The following is a 22963-nucleotide window of genomic DNA, read 5'->3' on the forward strand; positions in this document are numbered from 1 at the left end:
AGGCCCTGTAACTAATGAGGACCGAGCGAGGGGCGGGGTTCAGCGTTGTGGTCGCGACCTAGTTAACGTCTGCAAGGGTGGGGCTCAGTGAGGGCAGGGTTTAGAGCCCTCGCGTTGACAGAGACTAGGCCCTGGATTCCCGGAAAGGCGGACGCAGTGAGGGGCGGGGCTAAGGGCTCAGCGGCGTCCGTAGCCCACGCGTTAGGAAGCTGGACTGCGGCGAAGGCTGGTGGTTTTAGACCCTGCGGCCGCGCCGCCGACGCCATGGGCGGGGCCTAGCGGGAAGGGGCGGGCTCAGTGAGGGCGGGGTTAGAGCTTAGCAGAGAGGATACCAGGGGCGGGGCCCACCGGGAAAAAGCGGGCCGGAGCGGGAGGCGGTCACCGGGGCCCACGGGCAACGCGCGGACAACCACACGGACTAACAGCGGCAGGGGGACGGATCGGGTCGGCCGAATGCACGGCGTGCCGCCGCCATGACAGGTGAGCGCGGTCCGGGGTCGTGCCTGCCATGCGGGGACAGGCACGCGGCCACGGTGGCGCGTAGGGTCCTAATGTCCCGATACCACTCCTCGCTGTGACGGCGAGTGACCTTGCCCGTGACTGCGTGCCCTGTCGACAGGACGACGGCAGAGCGGCGCGCGGCCCAGGGCTGTGTTCTTTGGGGGGCGAGGCCAGGCTGGGTCTGGGAGGGTGCTTGGGGGGCGGGGGCCATGGACAAGTTCTGGAGAGTTCTGGTGGGCAAAGCCATGTCAGGCGCTGGAGGCTTCTGAGAGTTAGGGGCCGAGCCTTGGCGTGTTCTGTGCTGTGATGCCAGGTCAAGCCGTGGAAGGTTCTAGTGGGCGGGGACCAGGTCTTGGGTGATTCCAGGAGGGCAGAGGCCAACGTATGTCTGCAGGTGGGGAGCTGCTGGGGTGAGGATCTGTGGCCTGGCAGTGGGAGATGAAAGTAAAATTGGTGGTAAGGAATACTCTTTGGGGTTCTACTGAGCTTCGGAGATATAGAAACTCCTGATAAAAGGCTGTGTCTTCTATTAGGAGTCACCTGAGGAGACTGCCCTTCCTGGGCAGTGTGTGGTTCCTGTGGGACTCTGGTATCTCCCAGGCTGCACCCCTTGTCCAGGGACAGGCCCAAGGGAATCTTGCACACAGACTCTGTCTCCCAAGGCTTTGTGCTCTATCTGGACTGCCCCAGCCCCTCCAGCTTTTTTTTTTTTTTTTTTTGCCCAGAATGCAGTCCCCAGCCCAGCCATCCTCCAAGAGCCTCTCTCGAATGGGGACCCACCCACCACCTTCCTGATCCTGAGCAGAGTGACCCTGCTCTGTGGACCTTTCCCTGTAGGAGAAGCTCCATGAGAGTAATAGGCTGGTGAGAGCACATGACAGTGTAATCAGGGAGTGTGGTGGCTTCCAGAAGCCATACCTTGTATCAGGGAATGCTTCTGAGGTAAAAGTCACCTAGGGTGACCCACAGGGTGTGGGAGGCCCCTGAAGTCCCTGTTCTCTCCCTAGCTGTCACTGGAGTCCCAGCCTAAGTCCCACATACAAGTAAGATTTCATGGGCAGGAACCTGGTGATTTCCAGGACACCAGTGTACCAGCCTAAGTCAGAAGAGACCCCCAGGTACTACTCACTCCTCTGTCGTCTCTCTGAACTGTTTTTATCTGTGGCTGCTATTTCTGAGTAAAGTTGATCCTCTGACCTAGGGTTTCAAATGTGACGGTTTCAAATATGTGGATTTTTTTTGATGCATACATACTACTGCCTGACCTGAGGTTAGCTGAATTCTCAGATGCAAAATTATGGATACGGAGGACTGACTGTAAAGCAATGTGTGGATTTTTGACTCCTCAGGGTCTGTCCCCCAGTCCCCTCACAGTTCAAAGGTCTATTGTACCTACTGTGCATCTGGCCCTGCAACAGGTGCTTCCTACTCAGGCCTGCTGTATGGGGAAATACGGAATATCTCTGTGTGAATGAGAAAACAAAGACTCAGCTTGGGCAGGTGCGCTAGACCACTGGGGCAGTCAGTGGCAGAGCCAGGACTAGACCTTGCCCAGGGCCACAAATCCCCCTTCTCCCTACTGTCTCTGTGTCCTGGGCTTCTAGAGATCTCTTCCCTCAGAGCCATTCACTTTGGGGATGGGGAACTAGGGCCCAGAGAGTACAGACCTGGGAGGCTATAGGTCCCAAGTTCCTGGCTTAGTGTCTCCATGCACCAATAGCAACCTGTCTTGTTCTGGGGCCTTTATGAAGGGTCGCAGAGTGAGCGTGTGGAGCCTGATGCAGGGCCCAAACTGACCAAGTATCACTGTAGCAATTACTGTTGCTGCAGAACCAGCCCCTTCCTTGTGGTGTGCTGGGGAGTGGGTCGTCTCAGCTCCATGCCTGAGGCCAGGTTGGACACTGGGACAGGAGGGGATTCTGGGAGATTCAATTTGAGAGGGAGGGTTGAGGCCCAAGCATCTGGACTTCGATGGGGGTGGTGGTGGTTGGGAAACTCAGGAAAGTCTCTTGAGAGGAGGACGGTGAGTGTGAGTTAGCCAGGTGGAAACCATAGGAAGAGGTGTTCTTGTCCCTGGGAATCCGAGGCAGAATGATGCAGTTGGGCGTTGGTGTGCAGGGTTGGCTCAGGGGCTGGGAGACCTGGTGAGGGCAAGTGAGGCCAGCTCCCACAGGGCCTCCAGTGCCAGGACAGGCTAACAGGTTGGCCAGCCTAACCATGCTTGTGGTGCCAGGAGGGCAAGTTGATGGGGGAGGGGGACTTCCGTGGTCACACAGTGGATAAGAATCCCCCTGCCAGTGCAGGGGACACAGGTTTGATCTTTGGTCTGGGAGGATTCAACATGCCACAGAGCTTCTAAGCGCGTGCACCACAACTGATGAGGCTGTGCTCCGGAGCCCATGAGCCTCAACTCCTGAGCCCATGTGCCGCAGCCGCTGAAGTCCGCCTGCCCTAGAGCCCGCCCGCTGCACCTACTGAGCCTGTGTGCCTAGAGCCTGTGTTCTGCAACAAGAGAAGCCACTACAATGAAGAGTAGCCCCTGCTTGCCGCAACTAACGAGAGCCTGCATGCAGCAGTGAAGACCCAGCGCCCCCCAAAGAAAAAAGCGACGATGGGGGAGGTAGGGCTTAGCAAAGGTTGCTGGCGAAGGTCTGGTGAGTTTTTATGCCAGCGCATTCCTCTTCCTCCTTCCTTAAAAACTATCTGGGACTGTCACTTGGGACCAGACTGGTTTCCTTTCTTGTGCTTCGTCATGCCTGTGAATGGCCGCCCGGGTGTGGTTTGTGTGCACAGCTCACAAACGGCCACAGGAAGCATGGGGCACGGCAGAGCCCAGAGCTGCGGTCCCCAGGCTATGCCATTATGCCAAGTGACGCACAGCTCCAGGCAGTGGAGGCCCCCCTGGCTGGCAGCCTGCAGGAGGGGAGGAGCTGGTGCAGAAGAGCTGGTCACTGTCCGCTGACAGCCCTTGCCCTGAGGCTTGGACCTCTGTGCATTCGTTTCCACACTCTTAGTGAGTGCTCTGTGTGTGCCAGCCCTATGCACAGGTGCACATGCTGGCAGCGCTGGGCAAGACAGCCCACGGCTCGGTCAGGAGCAGACAGGATGCAGCTAAATTGCATGATTATTTAGTAGATTGATCAGAGAGGCAGAAATGGGCCCCAACACTGTGCCTGGGTCCTGAACTCAATCCATTACTCTCCAGCTGATTGAGGTCTTAAGCAGGTACCTTGTCTACTTATGGTGCCTCAGTTTCTCCTTTTGAAAATGAGTGTAGTGGTCATGCTTGTGTAGCCAAGCTGATGGAAGAATGATGATGCATAGAGCTCTCAGAATGCCCAAGCATGGGTCCCAGTCTGTGAACTATGGCCAATATTGTTAACTCTTTAATCAGAGAGGCTACAGGTGATGAAGCCAGGTGATGGCCAGGAGGGTCCTGCCATGTGGTGGTGACAGGTGTCTCTGCATCCCTGTCCATGACTTCTTTACCATGTTGGAGCTGCTGACAAGTCTGTCTTCAAAATATACTTTCAGAGACTGGGAGAATCAAAAGTTAGAAATTCTTATTCTAGGGGAAATAGACCATCCAGGAGGAGGTAGTATCAGGAGAGAGAGATGAGAAGGTAAACTGTCTATTGAGTTGGGCCTATGGGAGATATCAGGAGGAGCCCCACGTGTTCCAACTCAATGACCCTATTTTTCAAAAATCAACTTTATTGAGGTACTGTTTACTTATAGATACACTCATTTTTAGGGAAAAATTCTCTTAAGTTTTGACAAACGTATATACTCGTGGAACAACTGGCCCAGGCCAAATCAAGCTAGAATGTTTCTGTCACTCCAGAAAATCCTTCATGCTCCTTTCCAGTGAACACCACCCAATCCAAGAATTCAATCTCCTTTCTGTGACTGTTGTTTTCATCTTTAAAATTCAACAGTGGAGGGTTTCCCTGGTTGCTTAGTCGTAAAGAATCTGCCTGTCAATGCAGGAGACATGGGTTTTATCCCAGATCTGGGAAGCTCACACAAACTGCAGAGCGGCTCGGCCCTTGTGCCACAACTGTTGAGCCCGGGAGCTGTAACAGCTGAGCTCCGCGCACCCTAAAGCCCATGCTCTGCAACAGGAGAAGTCATTGCAATGAGAAACGTGTGCGCCACAACTAGAGAGTTGCCCCTGCTTAGCACAACCGGAGGAAAGCCCGCACAGCAGTGAAGACCTAGCACAGCCAAAAATAAAATAGATAAAATTGTAAAAGAAAAAAAATTTCAGCAATGGAATTTCCAAATAGTATTTCTTATTAATTACTAGAATTTATTTTTGGAGCATTTTTAGTTTATAGACAATTGAGCAGGTAGCACAGAGGGCTCCCCCCACCCCGTTTCCTCTGTTATTAATATCTTGCATTTGTATGGTTGTTACCTTAATAAGCCAATAGTGATACAGTATTATTAATTTCAGTTGTCACTAACTAAAGTTCATATTAATATGATGGTTCATTCCTTGTGTTGTATACTTGATGAGTTTTGAATAATTCAAGATGTCCTGTATCCACTATTACAGTATCATACAAGAAGTTTTACTGGGTTAAACATCTGTGCTCCATCTATTTATCCCTCCCTCTTCCATAACCCTTGGCAACCACTGATCTTTTTACTGTCTCCATTGTTTTGCATTTTCTAAAATATCATATACTTGGGATCATATAGTTTATAGCCTTTTCAAATTGGCTTCTTTAACCTTTAACAAAACTCATTTGTTTCCTCAATGTCTTTTTGTAACTTCGTAGGTCTTTTTATCACTGGGTTATATTCCATTGTAACTTATTAAACTGAACCACAGTTTAATATATTATCCACTTACCTTTATATGTATTTTGTTGTTCAGTCGCTAAGTTGTGGCCGACTGTTTGCAAGCTTGCTCAGGCTCCTCTGTCCTCAACTGTCTCCTGGAGTTTGCTCAGATTCGTGTCCATTTATATGTATATGTGTGGTAAAATATACAGAACATAAAATTTACCATTTTAACCATTTCATTGGGATTAAATACATCCACAGTGCTGTGAAACTGTGCATTTCAAGAACTTTTTCATCATCACAAAGAGAAACTGTGTACTCATTAAACAATAACTCCACTTTCACCCCTACCTGCAGCTCCTGTTAATCACTATGGTACTTTCTGTCTTTAGAATTTGCTTATTCTAGATAGTTCATATAGTGGAATAATACATGTGTCCTTTTGTATGGGCTTCCCTGGTGGCTCAAATGGTAGAGTCTGCCTGCAATGCAGGAGACCTGGGTTCCATCCCTGGGTCAGGAAGATCCCCTGGAGAAGGAAATGGCAACCCACTCCGATATTCTTGCCTGGAAAATCCCATGGATGGAGGAGCCTTGTGGGTGACAGTTCATGGGGTCGCAAAGAGTCAGACACAGCTGAGCAACTAACATAACACTTCACTTCACTTATCCTTTTGTGTCTAATTTATTTCACTTAGCATGTTGTTTTCATGGTTCAACCATGTTTTTGAACCCATGTATTAGAATTCCGTTCCTTCTTATGGTTGTATAGTATTCTGTTGTATGTATACCAAATTTTTCTATCTGTTCATCTGTCTGTGGACACGGGTTGTTTTTACCTTTTGGCTTTGTGAATAAATGCTACTCTGAACTTAACGTGCACATATCTGTTTGAGTCTCTGTTTTGAGTTCTTTTCAGTGTATACCCAGAAATGGAATTGCGGATGTATTTGATTAACTATTTGAGGAACAGCCATAATGTTTTCCATTGTAGCTGCACCATTTTACCTGCCCACCAGGAGTGCATGAGAGTTCCAGTTTCTCCTCATCCTCATATTCATGTTCCCTCTGTCCATATGAGTATGCCAGAGAAGGCAATGGCACCCCACTCCAGTACTCTTGCCTGGAAAATCCCATGGACGGAGGAGCCTGGTAGGCTGCAGTCCATGGGGTCGCTAAGAGTCGGACATGGCTGAGCGACTTCACTTTCATTTTTCATTTTCATGCATTGGAGAAGGAAATGGCAATCCACTCCAGTATTCTTGCCTGGAGAATCCCAGGGACGGCGGAGCCTGGTGGGCTGCCGTCTATGGGGTCACACAGAGTTTGACATGACGTAAGTGACTTAGCAGTAGCAGTAGCGAGTATGAAATGGTATCTCATTGTATTTTGACTTGCTTTTCGCTAATGACTGGTGATGTTGAGCATCTTTTCATGTACTTAGCAGTCATTTGTCCGCCTTTGGAGAAATACCTGTTCAAGTATTTTGCTCATCATTGTATTGGTTATTTTGTAGGATTTTTTGTTGTTGTTGAGTTGTAGGAGTTCTTTTTATATTCTCTGTCTGTCTATATATATTAATCCCTAATTAGATATATGCTTTGCAAATATTTTCTCCCATTCTATGGATTGTCTTTTCACTCTTTTTTTAACTCAAAATAGGGTTAATTTCTGGACTTTCTAGTCTATTACGTTGGTCTATATGTCAGTACCACAGTTTTGATTCCTGTAGCTTTGTAGTAAATTTTGAAATGAGAAAGTGTGAATCATCCACTTTGTTCTTTTTTCAGGATTGTTTTGACTGTACGAGTCCCTTGACATCCCATATGAATTTTAAGATTAAAAAAAGACAAAGATTTATTGCAGTTTGGATAGGGGTTACATTGAATTCCGGGATCACTTTGGGTAATATTGTCATCTTCACAATATTAAGTCTTCCAACTGGTGGACATGGACTGTCTTTCCATTTATTTGTATCTTTTAGCATTTCTTTGAGTAGTGTTTTGTAGATCAGTGTACAAGTCTTCCATCTCCTTGGTTAAATTTATTTATAAGTGTTTTATTCCTTTTTTAAGAGTTCAACTTTTTATTGAATGTGTTACTGAAGAGGTTTAGTCAAAAAGACCAAAGCCCATGTCATCATTAGACTTTTCAGATTCTTATTTCTTTGCCTCTGCTTTCTTCTCCTCAGCTAGGGCAGCAGTGGGGAAGAGGATGGGACCTACTGCTGGTGCAGCGCCAGCTGCTCGGAGCAGATCCACCAGCCACCCATGTGGCAGATGAGGCTCCTGATATTGACACTGGCCAAAGCCTTTGCAAACAAGCCTGGCCAGAAAGAGTCAACATTTATACAGGCTGCTTTAAGGAGGGCACTGATTTTGTTGTTGTTGTTGGCTGCACTGGGTCTTCATGGCTGCATTCGGGCTTTCTCGATATGATGTTGTTTAGTTGCTAAGTCATGTCCAACTCTTTTCGACCTCATGGACTGTAGCATGCCAAGCTCCCCTGTCCTCCATTCTCTCCCAGAGATTGCTCAAATTCACGTGCATTGAGTCAATGATGCTCTCTAACCATCTCATCCTCTGCCAGCCCCTTCTCCTTTGCCTTCAATCTTTCCCAGCATCAGTACCTTTTCCAAGGATCAGCTCTTTGCGTCAGGTGGGCAAAGTATTGAAACTTCAGCGTCAGTCCTTCCAATGAACTTTCAGGGTTTATTTCCTTTTAGGATTGACTGGTTTGATCTCCTTGCAGTCCAAGGAACTCTCAAGAGTCTTCTCCAGTACCAAATTCGAAAGCATCAGATCAACACTCAGCCTTCTTTATGGTCCAATTCTCACATCCATACGTGACTCCTGGGAAAACCATAGCTTTGACTAGGCGGACCTTTGTTGGCAAATGATGTCTCTGCTTTTTAATATGCTATCTAGGTTTCTCACAGCTTTTCTTCCAGGGAGCAAGCATTTTTAAATTTCATGGCTGCAGTCACCATCCATGGTGATTTTAGAGCCCAAGAAAATTAAATCTGTCACTGCTTCCCCTTCTGTTTTGCTGTGAAGTGATGGACCAGGATACCATGGTCTTAGTTTTTTGAATGTTGAGTTTCAAGCCAGCTTTTTCACTCTCCTCTTTCACCCTCATCAAGAGGCTCTTTAGTTCCTCTTCACTGTCTGCCACTAGTGTGGTATTATCTTCATATCTGAGGTTGTTGATATTTCTCCAGCCAACCTTGATTCCAGCTTGTGATTCATCCAGCCCAGCATTTTACATGATGTACTCTGCATTTAAGGTAAATAATTTTTTAAGTTAAATAAGGGTGACAATATACAGCCTTGTCGCACTCCTTTCCCATTTGTAAACCAGTCAGTTGTTCCATGTCCTGTTTTAATTGTTGCTTTTTAACCCACATACAGGTTTCTCAGGAGACAGATAAAGTGGTCTGATATTCCCATTTCTTTTACGAATTTTCCACAGTGTGTTGTGATCCACACAGTCAAAGACTTTGGGATAGTCAATGAAGCAGAAGTAGATGTTTTTTCTGGAATTCCCTTGCTTTCTCTGTGAGCCAGTGAATGTTGACAATTTGATCTCTGATTCCTCTGTTTTTTTCTAAACCCAGCTTGTACATCTGGAAGTTCTCCGTTCACATACTGCTGAAGCCTAGCTTTAAGGATTTTGAGCATAACCATGCTAGCATGTGAAATGAGCGCAGTAGTACAGTAGATTACATGTTCTTTGGCCTTGCTCTTCTTTCGGACTGAATTGAAAACTGACCTTTTCCAGTTCCATGGTCACTGCTGAGTTTTCCAAATTTGCTGACATATTGAATGTAGCACTTTAGAATCCTTTAAGATTTGAAATAACTCAGCTGGACTTCTGTCACCTCCACTAGCTTTGTTTGTAGTAATGCTTCTTTTTTTTTTTTTTTACAACGTTTCCTCTGACAGGTTACAAGACAGACACCCAGTTTGCCTGAGTTTTAGAAGGTTATTTCCTTTGCTCCACTTGAATGACCAATAAAGACATAAGTCCAATTGGCAAAGTGAAAGGGGGTGTGTAGTAATGCTTCTTAAGGCCCACTTGACTTCACACTCCAGAATGTCTGGCTCTACATGAGTGACCATACCATCCTGATTATCTGGGTCATTAAAACCTTTTTTGTATAGTTCTTCTGTGTATTCTTGCCACTTCTTAATCTCTTCTGCTTCTGTTAGGTCCTTATACCGTTCCTGTCCCTTATGTCCATCTTTGCATGAAATGCTCCCTTGATATCTCCAGTTTTCTTGAAGAAATCTCTAGTCTTCCCATTCTATTTGTTTTCCTCTATTACTTTGCACTGTTCATTTAAGAAGGCCTTCTTATCTCTCCTTGCTGTTCTCCGGAACCCTGCATTCAGTTGGGTACATCTTTTCCTTTTTCCCTTGCATTTCGCTTCTCTTCTTTCCTCAGCTATCTGTAAGGTCTCCTCAGACAACCACTTTGCCTTCTTGCGTTTCTTTTCTCGATACATATTTTCTCAACGCTTTTATTTCTGACACTTTCGGTTACCAAATGTGTGTGGGGTTTTTCTCTGTCAAGCAGTTTTCCAGTTCTCTGGTGGACACCAACTGGGGGTCCTATAAATTTAACTTAGTTCTTACACCATCTGTCTGGAGAGTGTCAGATCCCACAGGTTCACTTTAGGCTCAGTCCCACAAGATTGCCCCTACTTGAAATGCCAGTCGCTAGTCCAGGCTACCCCCTGTGCTTCTAACTGATGGCTATAAATCAGAGTTCCCCTGACTGTCATTTGCTAGAGCAGTTCACAGAACTCAGGAAAATACTTCCTGTTCACAGTTTGTTACACAGGATATTTCAAGGATACAAGTGAACATCCAGGTGGAAGAAATGCATAGGGCAAAACATGTGAGAAGGGGCATGGAGCTTCCATGCTCCTCCCAGGCACCTCCATGTGTTTAGTAACTGGGAGGTGCTCCAAACCCCACTTTGGTAGGGGGGAAGGTTATGGAGGCTTCCTTAGGTGGCTTCTCTGGTGTCTCAGCTGGCAAAGAATCTGCCTTTAATGCGGGAGACCTGGGTTCAATCCCTGGGTTGGAAAGGTCCCCTGGAGAAGGGAAAGGCTACCCACTCCAGTATCCTGGCCTAGAAAATTCTATGGACTGCATAGTCCATGGGGTTGCAAAGAGTCGGACATGACTGAGTGAATATATATTTCTTACTGTAAATCACAGTATCACAAATCTGTTCTGTCAATCTGTGTCTTTTGATTAGAGAGTTTAATCGATTTACATTTAATTACTGACAAGGGACCACTTGTTTCTACCTGTTTGCTGTTTGTTTTCTGTATGTCTTGTAGCTTTTTTGTCCTTCATTTCTTCCATTACTTCCTTTTGTGTTGATTTCTGTAGTAACACATTTTGATGTTCTTTTGTGTATATTCAATGGACATTTTCTTTGTGGTTACCATGGGGGTTATGTTTAATATGGTAAAGTTACAGCTATCTAATTTCAATTGATGTCAGCTTAACTTCAGTCACATACAGAGACTCCTCCTATACGGCTCTGCCTGCCCATGCACCAACCCCCCATCCCCTGGGTCCCCCAGGAAGCAGGACAAGCTGCCTCACATGGGCAAGGTGGTGCACTTGTTCAGGTAGCTAGGGCCGCAGGGACTTGGGACCTTTCCTCAGAGATTCTTTGCCATCTGCCCACCAACTTCTCCCCATCCACTCCCTGCCTTTAAAGGCTTGTCATTCTAAGGGACATTCTTAATGGGAAAGATAGTGTAACAGTGATGTTTGAATGATGATTCGGAAAGAAAAAAACAAAAGGAAAAGCATTTCCCAGCCTCCTGGGTAGCAGGCATGTTGGTCTGCTGTTTGTGGCAGCTTCCCAAGGCCTTGCAGATACTGTGTCTGGTGTCTATGCCAGCTCAAAGTGGCCAGGCCACTCTAAACCCTGAGCTCCTGTCTGTCTATCTCCTGTCCCCATGACAACAGTGGCTGTAGGAGCTTTGGAGTTGGGCCTTCTCTGTGCTGCTGTGTCCTTCCTCAGGCCTGGCTATTTCCGGAGAGCACTGGGGGACTCCACAGACAGCAGACTCTTCACCCTTCTGAGTTTTTTTGTGATAAGCTCTCAGGCATAGAAGAGAGGAGGAGCCAGACGCTCTGCTCTGCTTTTGAGTACTCTGTACCTTTATCACTGCACCCACCCACCCCACTGTTTTGCAAGGGGATTGGCATGACATGGGGGAATCCTGGGCTGTGCATGAGTCGGGATGTCAGCAGTTGTCCAGATGCTTACAGCTGGTACACCTCTTTTTTTTTTTTTTTAGCTGGTACACCTCTTGGTGGGCACGGGGTCTTCCTGTGAAGCTCCTGCCATGGCTGTGTCACGGTGTGTGGGACTCGACACTCCCTCCTTGGGCTGTGCTGGCTCATGTCCTTCTCTGTTCTCTGCTTCTGTTTCAGAGCAAACCTACTGTGATCGCCTAGTGCAGGACACTCCTTTCCTCACTGGCCTCGGACGCCTGAGCGAGCAGCAGGTGGACAGGATTATCCTCCAGCTAAACCGCTACTATCCCCAGATCCTCAGCAACAAGGACGCAGAAAAGGTGCCAAGGAACCTGAGGCTGCTCTCCCATTCCTTCCTCTCTGGGCTGGGAGAAGGGGGGCGGTGGGGCGGGACAGCTTGGAGGTGAAAACCTATCTCCTTGGGGTGACCTTGGGCCTAGAACATCAGCTTTTTGAGCTTTAGTCTCTTTAGATGTCATCAGAACTTCTAGCCCCTTTCAGAAATGCTGGAGGATCACAGGGGATGTGTGACAACATGAGACAGACCTGGGAGGGGGAACAGGGGAGTACCAGGGTGGGAGAGGAGCAGGGATACCAGATTCACTCTACCGAGTGCTGTAGAACTCTTCACTCAGCATCTTCCAAAAGTTCAAAATGGGCAATCATTTTGGGTGTGATCTGGCCCGTCCTGTTCGGGGACTTTGGATGAGGGTGGGTGCTCCTTGTGCACCCCACCCACCTCTCTGGCTCCCTTGTAGCACTGGGGGTTGGTGCCAGAGACTGGGGCCCTGGGGCACATGACCTGCCTCCCAGATGGGTGACAGAGCGAGCCCTTCTCCTCTTGGGGCACCCGTGCAGGGCTCTCTGGAGGGCTGAGGCCTCTCCAGGGGACAGAGCTAGAATCCACCCCGCACCCTGCTACTGGCTCAGATGCTTGTTGAGTTATAAAAGTACAGTAAGTTAAAAAGTAGGGGCTCAAATTTCTGTCTTGTAATTAAAAGTCTAATATGCATTCATTATTTTTAAAAAATTTGAAAAGCTTCAGATGTTTACATGAGAAAAAGGAGACTCCTGCACACACACCCGCACGGTTCCTTTCCTCGGAGATACCCGTGGTTTCTGCTGCACGCCTGCCTTTGCTTTGCAGTTTCTGTACTTGTGGTTCAACGCTAGTTCCTTGTAGAGTGGTCCATCACCACCAGGTGGCAGCACCCGCCATCGCCTCCACGTTCTGGGGGTCAGTGCAAGTACCCTGTCCACTGACCTTTACAGCCACCTATGTTTCAGTCAGCCACATCGAAAAAGCCACCTCTTTTTTCTGCTTAACCCTTGATATATTTTGTAAAACTTGAATCACATTCCTGTAGACTATGAACTACTAGAAGTTATCATTTATGCCATTACCTTGAAGGTTTCCTATAATGATCATACTGTGTGTGTTTATTATTTCCTTTTTCACACGTGGGAAAACCAAGTTAGCAAGCTGCTAAGTTTCCACACTTATGGACATTATGGTGGCATAATGTCACCACCATCTTTCTTGGTGACCTGTCTAGGCCTCCAATGGGAGTGCAAGGATTAGTGGCCGTGTAGCACAATCTTGGGCACTGCATGGGAGTGGTTGAGTCTTTGGTAGCAATTGCTACCTCCCCATGGGTGTTCCAGCCACCAAGGCGGAATCACAGCCATTGAGGAGGTTGGGGCTGGGGCTGAGTCCAGGGTCCTCCAGCCTGATCTCGTCTTGTGCCCCTTCCTCCTCCAGTTCCGGAACCCCAAGGTGTCTCTGCGAGTGCGTCTCTGCGACCTCTTGGGCCACCTGCAGCGGAGCGGTGAGCGGGATTGCCAGGAGTTCTACCGGGCCCTGTATATCCACGCCCAGCCACTGCACAGCTGTTTGCCTAGCCGGCACGCCCTGCGTAAGTGCGTGTCCCAGCTCTCTGGCCTTGGCATCTCCTTGCTCAGCCCTTCGCCAGAGACAACCCTCTGGTTGTGTCTTATGTGACCCTCAGAGAGCATAGAGAGAGTATTTCAGACAACACAGATCTCTCTGTCTCCAAGCTCCCTGTCTCTGTCTCTCCATGTCTCTCTGTGTGTCCATCTCCATCTCTCTGTCTTCCTTTTGCTTCTGCTGTTTCTTACACGAAAGTATCTGGTGCATGTAGTCCTCCCCGTTCCTCTATAATCGAATGAACCTGGGAATCCTTACCCTTCTGATCAGAATTAGCTCACAGCTGTAGGCTACACCAGCCTTGAATGAACTGCCTCCCACGACAGAGGTTGTATATACTTTCACCCAGGTAGATCCTCAGGGTGTGGGTGTTTCTGTACAACAGTCTCTGGCACATATGGCTGGTCCAGGACAAGGTGTTTTGGTCTAGAAGTGCCAGCCCATGGCCCAGGAAGCCTTAGAGGGATCCTCTGAGCTGCCAGGATGGGTACAGGGAAGCCACGGGTACGGATGGCATCTCAGCCTTGAAGCCTCTGCACCCAGGTCCCCAGGGTGAGTGGCTACTGTCCCTCAATCCTCACATGAAAGGCTGGAGGCCGTGAGGGGAGAGGTGGCTCCCCTCAGGCCACTCAGCTGGACTGGGGGCCCCAAGGACAGGCAGGCAGGACTGGGCCCTGAGCTGCGGCATGGAACGGTCCTATCACCCCAGCTGTCAGGACCACACAGCCCTGCCTGAAGTCAGGGACCTTCCAGGGTGCCCTCAGGGTTATCAAGGAGCTGGTTGATTGGGGACCCCCAGAGAGGTCTGGGGAAAGAGAAAGAGCGCCCTGCCCTCACTCAGCATCATCAGACTTTGCACAGGCAGGTGTTTGCACTGTTGGGTGCCTTGTGGTTGCCAGGGAACAGTGAAATCCCCATCCCATGGTCCTCAAGTTCCCATAAGTGGACAAAAGGAGAAGAGCCCCAAACTGTGCAGGGGTCCTTTCCTGGTGCTGACTGCCCACCTCCCCCCCGACCCGCCCCGGCTCCCCATCCCCGGCCCCAGACACAGCTTGGAGGACTCAGCCTCCGCACAACCCAGGGGGCCTGGGTGGTCTGCAGGGAGGGGCCGTGGTGGCCTCCTTGGTTTCTCGATGGCAGGCGACCACCTTACTCTCCAGCCCCCCTATGACTAACCATGCCCTGTGATTTTGTTTCCAGAGAACTCAGATTGCACAGAGCTAGACTCGGGCACCGCAAGCCGTGAGCTCAGTGACAGGGGTAACCGCCTCCCACATCCCTTTTCTCTGTCCCCTGACCCAGGGCTCCACCTCTGTCTCGGGGGCTTCTCATTCCAAGTTGGGTTCCGTTCCTGACTGCCCATTGGACAGACCCCCTCAGGGTGCTCGCTAGGGGCATCCCTGCCTGGCTGACCCCAGCACAGGGTGTGAGCCTGTCCTCGAGGCCTCCGGACCCCTCCCCGCCCTTCAGGGCTCGTGGAGCTGCTCACGTGCGTTTCTCCCCAGGACCTGTGGCTTTCCTGACCTGCCTCGGCCTGGCCGCAGGCCTGGCGCTCCTCATCTACTGCTGCCCTCCAGGTGGGTGCTGCCTGGCCAGCCCTCGGCCAGCCCTCTCTGCATCCTGGGGCTGAGCCCTGCCAGATGGACGGAGGCCCACACCTGAGGCCCCTCCTTGTGACCCAGTGTGGCATGCCTGCCGTCGCTTTCCTGCCTTGCTGACCTTGTCCAGGTCCTGGGTGGGAGCAGCACCAGACAGACCCTCTTGGCATGGGAACCCCACATCACTCAGGTGTGGGCTGGTGATGCTGCGAGGATGAGAAGGTACCTTCTTGAGGAGTTCTGAGACCCCCTTGTCTTCCAGACCCCAAGGTGCTGCCAGGGGCCCGGCGTGTCTTGGGCTTCTCCCCTGTCATCATTGACAGGCACGTCAGCCGCTTCCTGCTGGCCTTTCTCACAGATGACCTGGGGGGCCTCTGACTGACCTCAGCCCGGCCCACCTGCGTGATTGCTCTCCAGGGGCTTGCTTCATTCCTAAGTGTTTATTTCTTGCTATTTATAATTTCTGTAATAAGCACTTTACTTTCATTGTACAGAGGTGTTCAACAATATTAAATGTTTGAGTCTCATCTCTTCTCCCAGGAGTGTTTTCTAGATGATTCCAATTCAAGAAATGACAGCGTCTGTAGCTAGGGTTGATCTTGTGGGTTCTTCACTTCCTGAGTCCAACCCAAGACCCAGGTCCTGCTGAGGCCGCCTTCCCGGACTCCTCGGGGCCTGGGTCTCACCCCTGCACGTGGACTACCCACCCCAGGTGTCCCCGGCCGTCCCCAGTGCGCACTTCCAGATACAGCCCTGCACGTGTCCTGTTCCCTCCTTCTGTGGCCTTCTTCCACTGCTGCTCTGCAGAACTCCCTACCTTGAACCCTTCTTGCCATCTCCTACCTGGAGCACTGTTGGTCCCCATACCTGCCCCCGCCCATCTCCGCTCTGTCCCAGTCCTCAGCCCCAGGTCTGGAGGATGGACAGGCAGGCCCTCTGGACTGATCTGTTACCCTTCCTCGGCTCACAGGGCCACCAGGGCCAAAGGCAGAGCACCAAACCCTCTTGGATGTGTACACTCGCCCTTCTGTGTCCACAGGGACATTTCTATGACAAGATCCTGAGCCTGAGGCCAGGAGGTGAGATAGACGGTTGCAAGCTCCCTGGCTGAGGGGACAGGCCTTTGTCCCCAAGGCAATTACAGGGCTCGGCTCAGAACAAGGGGCCTGCGTGTGGCCAAACCCCAGGCCGTTAGGGGAGGGCCATGGAGGGGCACCAGCCAAATGCCTTGTGATGCTCTAGTGCTTGCATGTGTTACTGTGACTCCTCCCACAGCCCCAGAACGTGGGGGCTGCTGCCCTTGCTTTCCTGACGAAGAAGCTGAGACTGAAAGGGGAGGTCACTGAGCCAAGAAAGGAGGACCCGGCACTTGAGGGGCTCGACCACCATCTTCATTCCCTTCCTATGACATGTCCCAGGGAGATACCCCCCATCAGCCCTCTTGTCTCTGTCTAGTCACCAGAGCCAACACCCAGTTCCTGGGCCCTGTGAGGCTCCTCAGACCCCACTGTCCGGGAGATGGAGCCCCTCCCTCCTGGGGAAGCAGTGATCTTGACTTTGGGGGTCAGGGACACATATATGGTCAGAGCCTAGACAGGAACACAAAATCTTATCCCTGATCCCAGGTGGAGAGGAGGTTGAGAGACAAAAAGAGAGTCCACAGAAACTTCTCGGACTGTTAGAGATGAAAAGTGTAATCGTGCCATTTGAAGTTTTGGCCTCTGGCTCCTCACGCCCTCCCCTAACGGCCTGGGGGAGCCCCTTGTTGGCCACACATAGCCCCTTGTTCTCAGAGCCAAGCCCTGTAATTGCCTTGGGGAGATGGGCCTGTCTCCTCAGCCAGGGAGCTTGCACCCATCTGTCTCACCTCCTGGCCTCAGGCTCAGGATCTTGTCATAGAAATGTCCCTGTGGACACAGAAGGGCGAGTGTACACATCCAAGAGGGCTTGGTGCTCTGCCCTGGGCCCTGGCAGTCCCCATCGCATGGCCCCTGTCCGCTGTGGGGCCCTGTCAGCGCCCTCATGGCCAGTGAGGGAGCCGAAGCTCAGCGCCCAGGACCACACGGCACCCGAGTGCCCTCGCCACGTGTGCACGCACACGTGCACACAGACGTGAGAGGTGTGCGCAGTGCTCAGAGACACAGGTGCGCGTGCACAAGGCCTGGCCCCTGATGGGTTCCTCTCCCCGCTGCCTCCCTCTGTCATCTCCTTCCCCTCCAGCCTCTTTCTGGGGAAACAAGTATGTCAGCCCAAGAATCATCACGTGCTTGCATTTCCCTCCGGGGGTTTCCAGAGGTACGGCCGGCTGACACCAGGAATGATGCTGCCGCTGGGCAGGCCCTCAAGAGGGGTTCCACGCCCACATCCCCCCCATCTCTCACAGCATGTGGGAGGGAAGCAAGACGGGAAGCAGAGGAATTAGCATCACAACGTGGTCTCTGGCCCTCGTTCAGTCAGCCTGTGGGTTCATTCACTCATTTGTATGCCCAGTCATTAAAGTGAGGGCCAGGGCCTGGGAGAGCCGGGCAGAGGAGCCCTCCCGCCCGCCCTGAAGCCCCGGACAGCACAGCTTACCGCTAGCTCATCCGTCTCTGCCCTGCCGGTCCTGGGGGGGTGGCTCCAGACTCTTGAGCCTTAGTTGACCCATCTATTCAAAGAGACAGGACCCCTCCTTGAGCATGGATATCCTGAGCTGGATAGTCTTGCTCTCTGACAGACGTGCTTGGGTAAAAGTGATATGTGCCCAGTGAAAGTGACAGGTAGAACTGGGTAAAGGGCACCGCTGGGTGAAGGCACCGGATGCCTGACCGTAGGTGATCGAGACATCCAGGTAAACGTCAATGAGGCCACTGTGTGTGGGGTGCAGGCAAAGCAGACACCAGACAAGCCAGTGCCTTGATCTCAGTCTTCCAGTCTCCTGAAATAAATGTTACTTATATACCCCCCTGATATATATCCTTTGTGATTAGCAGTCCTGAACTATTAAGTAGAAACACCTTTGAGGGGACATCCCAGAAACAGGCTGTGGAAGGGAAGGTCCTGGTGCTTAAGTACTTACCCGTGAGGCCCTGTGGCAGGGAAGCTCCTGGTACTTAAGTACTTACCCGTGAGGCCCTGTGGCAGGGAAGGTCCTGGCACTTAAGTACTTACCTGTGAGGCCCTGTGGCAGGGAAGGTCCTGGCACTTAAGTACTTACCTGTGAGGCCCTGTGGCAGGGAAGGTCCTGGCACTTAAGTACTTACCTGTGAGGCCCTGTGGCAGGGAAGCTCCTGGTACTTAAGTACTTACCCGTGAGGCCCTGTGGCAGGGCTCCATCCCCTGAATGAGGGGCAGTCGGTGCTGCTCCCGGGTCTCAGGTGAGCTGGTGAGCTGCGGTAGTCCAGGGCACCGATTCCCTTGGCTCAAACTGGGCCACATCTTGCGAATGCTGACTTTCTCCTTTCAGCAATGACCCACCCAAGGCCTTGCCCTGGTGGTCCAAAGCAGCCCCCCGAGTTCAGGCTGTTCTTGAACCCCCTCTGTGGATCCCAGCCTCAATGGCCCCTCCTCCAACTGTGCCTGGACCTGGTGCCCACAGCCGAAGTCTGTGACAACAGCCCAGACACCAGCCAGGCCCCTCTCCATCTGCTTGCCCCTGGCTTGTGGCTGCCATACCATGACCACACTCCTAGGCTGGGACTGGGGGAGGTGGAACCATGGAGCATCCATGTCTAGGCACCGCGCCACTCCCCGTGAGGGCCCCCTGCCAACTACCTGCTCAGTCAGTAACCATGACCTGGAATGAATTAAGTCCATCAAGGTGTGAAAGAGGCCAAGGGTCACAGTCTTACTTGCTGGCCCCCTGGGACAGGCCCTTACCTTCTGTCCCCTGTCCCTACCTCCATAGCTCAACAACTGGAACTGCTCATGATCCATACCCACCTACCTTTGCACATGCTGTTCCCTCATCTGGAAGACTACTCACCACTCCCCCCACCTACTCAACCTTCAGATCTTTGGTAAAATGCCACCTCAACTGGGAAAGTCCCCCCAAACTCTGGTAAGAAGAGTAGTTCCTCATCTCCCACAGTACCTCAGCTACCTCAGTGCTGGGATGACTGTCCCATCTCCAGTCTGCCTGGGTGGGGAAGAGCTCCCAGGTGTTGGGAGGGGAGTGAGGGAGGATGTGAGGAGGGTGGGAGGGAAAGAAGTGACAGGGTCCTTCAGGAGGAGTGTGTCTGTGAAGGAGGTGTGTATGTGAAGAGCAGAGGTCCTGTGATTGAGGCAGTTAGGGTCCTAGATGCTCTCAGGGATATGGTTTCAGGCCCAGTGAAATAACAGGCTGTTGCCTGTGGAGCCGGAAATGCAACTGCAATTTGCACAATGCAGGGTTCCCCTCTGGGAGAAGGCACAAGATCTGGACAGGGGTGCTGACACTGCTGGAATCTGGGGTTGTTATTTTCAACCCGCCAGGTCAGCGCTCTGAGGACTATCTCAGAGTGCCCACACCACACACCAAAACCTCTGCGCAAACCCCAGACCTGACCAAGTTGCAGGTCAGGTCCTTGCTGGGTGGGCCCTGGGGCCCCAATCTTGTAGACTGTGTGGGGGTTTGGGAGCATGGAGCAGGTGCTCTTCCTCAGCGCTGGCTCAGTGGTAGCTGGCACCTCAATTCTTATCCCACTTGGAGGCAGGACTGAAGCCCCATATCCCCTCAGAGGGCATTGAGGCCTAAGGCAGGGTCTGGGCGGGGGGCACTGCTGCCATGGGGCATCTTCCCTGGGCCACACACAGACCCAGAAGCTTAGTTAAATTCGTTTCCGCTGAAATAAATACTCGAGAGAGAGAAGAAAAATGTTAGAACATTCTGCTCTTGGATTCTTAAAAGTAATGCAGTGAGAAAAGAGGAATTAAATTCCATTAAAGGCAGGTGGGAGAAAAGGTGCCTGAGAGAGAGGGAAGTGGGTAGGTGGGTGTGGCAGGTGTGGCAGGAAGGAACCACTCTATCCTGCAGCGGAAGTCCACCTTCTCACTCCCCTGGCCCCATCCCATCCCATCCTGGCCCACCTTCTCAGAGCTCCCTGCCTCACCCTGTCCTTCCTTCTCTCAGATCAAGTGGGCCTGGGCCTTGAAGGGTGGACATTGGGGGTGGAGAGTCAGGGGAGGAGAACCCCAAGGTGACCTGGGGATGACTCATCTATCCCTACCCCTATCTGTCATCTATCTATCATCTATCTGTCTGTCTTCCATCCATCTGTCCATCAATCTATAATCTTTTTGCCATCCATTCGTCATCTCTCTATATTGTACAGCAAGGAAGTTAAGCACAAAATCCTCCCAGCTCACTCAGTCGCCCCAATTCCTAGCTCTTCGTGACTTCCCCCTCCCCCGCACTGACCATCCTACAGTCCTTTAAGGCCAGCCCCAGCTCACGTGGCCTTGCGGCTCATGCACCACAGGCTTGTCCTTCCACAGGGCTCCCTCCTGGTCCTGGGTCCTGGAGCATCAGCCTTGAGAGCTCCCCCACTCTTGACTTCCCCGCGTGTGACCCTCTGTGGAGTCTCCCAACTTGGCACATACATGTCCTTGCTTCTTACTCCTTGAGCCCCTTACTTACTCTCAGGGTCTCTGCTGTCCCCTGGGATGGCAGAGTGGGGGCCCCAGAAGGGGCGGCTGCACAGCAGGGCTTGGCTCTGACCGGCTCTCTGGGCCCCGTGTTTTTTTTTTTTTTTTTTTTTGTCTATCCCTTGGCCACTGTAACACATGTGCAGAGCTTGGAACTTAAGGAGTGGATCTATTGTAGACATATACTAAGTACCTAGACTAAGTATGCCAGACACAGTGCTGAGCACAGGCTTTGAGTCGTTGCATCAAGTGGAAGGGCAGAGCAGATCAAATAGAAGTACAAGTGCGATTAGGGGTCCACCTCCTTCCCCAGCTCAGGCAGAGCTCCCTGAGCCTTCAGGGAGATGGTGAGCAGGGCCCTCCTTCTCAGGCAACAGCCCCGATCATGGGCCAGATGACGTGGGGGTAGTCAGGGCTCAGATGAGGGCCCCAGAGGGACACTGTGGGCAGTGATGCAACCAATGACATCAAAGGCCGAGCAAACCCAAATGGCCCACTGTGACAGTGACCAGGAGCAGTGGTCAGGAGGGCCATTGGGGAAGACTCAGGGCACAGCCCTGACCCTAGAGAACTGCAGCACAAGCCAAGGCCCTGAGACCCGAGTACATCCACAGTGAGGGTCGGGGGCGGGTCTGTTGACATGAGCCTGGGTGCTGGTGGGTGGGGAGATCAGGGGCTGTCAGGGGTACCTGTGGGGGAGCAGCTGGGGCAGAGGCTGTCAGGGGCTGAAAGCACATACCCACCCTCTGTCATGCGCTGTTCCCAATGCCCCTAGTGCCTGTAGAGGCCAGCCTGATTTGGTGACCTAGGACCCATCCAGCCACCTGGGGCTTACCCTCTCTGGTTAGGTCTGGGCAAATTTCCTGTCCTGACCAAAGGAGGAACTCAGCCATCTGCTGGCCATGTCCATGGTCCACACAGGCTGGCATCCCCCTGGTGTGGCTGTCAGGCAGCCCACACCACAGGCCACACTGCTTCAGGCTACCCCAGGGCTATAGTTCTGGGTAGCCTTCACTTGTGCAGAGCCCTGAACGGGGCTGGACCTGGGGGCACGGGCCCAGATACCACCCTGGATCCACCACGAGGGCCAGGTAGTGGGGCAGGTTCACAGCCAGGAGACTGACCCCTGCTGCTTCCTGGCAACGAGACAGCCGAAGTGCTCATGGTGACCAGCCGCAGAGGTTGGCCTCTCTGCCGCTTGGTCCCAGAGCTGTGCATCTGCCCTCCTCTGACCAGGTTGGCCCCAGGCTCATCGGCTCCTCTGGGAACATGTGTCCACCCACTGCCTACCTGCTGGTCTTGCTTCTTCAGGGATCTCATCCCATGTGTGAATCACCTTTAGTAGCCCTCTTTACGGGACATTCAGACACTCAGCAGAGCAGAGAGCTGGCTCTGGGGCCCCAGCTCTGCAGTCCCCAGCACTTCCAATCTTGCTTCCCTGTCCCTTTTCCCTGAGTTATTCATTTTAAAGCAAAGCTCAGATTAGATCATCTCACCCATAAGCACTCTTGTTTATCAATCACTCTGTGCTCATCTTTCAGCCCCACAGAAGACTCTGGGGTCATCTGAATGTCTGTTGGAGCTGCCCCAGGCTCAGAGTGGGGAGGGCAAGAGAAGTGATGGGGGAGGGGCCTTGGGAGCTCCTGGGGGCTGCATCCCCTCCCCGGGCTCCAGTTGCCTGGAGGGAGTTCTCAGGTATCCCACGGGGAGAGGCCCAGGCGAGGGCATTGCTGACTCGAGATGAGGGAATGGGGCCAGCAAGGGTCAGAAAGGAGAGGACAAGGGGGCTGAGAGTGAGGGCTCGGTGGTCACAGGGTGGACGGAGGGAGCTGGGGGTCCCAGCCAGGTGAGAGGTGGCTCCGTGAGCCCCCAGAGACAGCACCTGGCCCTCAGTGGTGTCTCTGCAGGGTCGAGGCTGGCTTGGCATCAGCCCCACTCTCCTTGATCCAGTACTCTGGGTATAGAAGGGAGCTAGTTGGGCATGTAAACTGCAGGAAACGTGGGAGTGCTAGCACTCTTCACGAGGCTCTGGTCAGGGGTCATTGAGCTGACTGCCCCAAGGACATGCATGTGGGGGTGATGTCTGGAGATGCCAACAAAGGCTGCTCCTCCCATAGACCACAGGCTTGGAGGCAGGGAGAGAGGAGGGCTGTATAGGCTGGGGGTCTGAGGGGCACAGTGCAGCACCCAGGCCTGGGTGGCAGGGAGGGTGGTGCTGGGAGCCACAC

At 51.9% G+C, this 22963-nt stretch overlaps 1 protein-coding gene and 1 non-coding gene across 3 annotated transcripts; one reads left to right on the top strand and one right to left on the bottom strand.

Annotated features, from left to right (window-relative positions):
* The first annotated feature begins 193 nt into the window (after positions 1-193).
* On the top strand, positions 194-15658 carry CARD19 (caspase recruitment domain family member 19). 2 transcript variants are annotated; one of them, XM_043453549.1, is made up of 6 exons: positions 196-480; positions 11763-11905; positions 13348-13501; positions 14734-14793; positions 15039-15110; positions 15394-15658. In XM_043453549.1, the coding sequence occupies exons 1-6, from the start codon at positions 474-476 to the stop codon at positions 15507-15509; spliced, it is 552 nt and encodes a 183-aa protein (XP_043309484.1). In that variant the 5' UTR covers positions 196-473; the 3' UTR covers positions 15510-15658. The 2 variants fall into 2 exon arrangements, with proteins under 2 accessions (XP_043309485.1, XP_043309484.1); XM_043453550.1 differs by lacking the exon at positions 14734-14793 and having other exon boundaries at positions 194-480.
* On the bottom strand, positions 9222-9348 carry LOC122432147. The gene has a single exon (XR_006266761.1). It is a non-coding gene; the product is annotated as a small nucleolar RNA SNORA27 (small nucleolar RNA).
* Positions 15659-22963: the final 7305 nt, after the last annotated feature.

Source organism: Cervus canadensis, chromosome 30 (genome assembly GCF_019320065.1).
Source record: "Cervus canadensis isolate Bull #8, Minnesota chromosome 30, ASM1932006v1, whole genome shotgun sequence".
NCBI lineage: Eukaryota > Metazoa > Chordata > Mammalia > Artiodactyla > Cervidae > Cervus > Cervus canadensis.

What these genes read in the sequence shown, in the direction of transcription:
- CARD19 (XM_043453549.1), top strand. An exon ending in GCAACAAGGACGCAGAAAAG is followed by an intron (nt 11,906 to 13,347) that starts GTGCCAAGGAAC and finishes TTCCTCCTCCAG; the next exon opens with TTCCGGAACCCCAAGGTGTC. An exon ending in CATCTACTGCTGCCCTCCAG is followed by an intron (nt 15,111 to 15,393) that starts GTGGGTGCTGCC and finishes CTTGTCTTCCAG; the next exon opens with ACCCCAAGGTGCTGCCAGGG.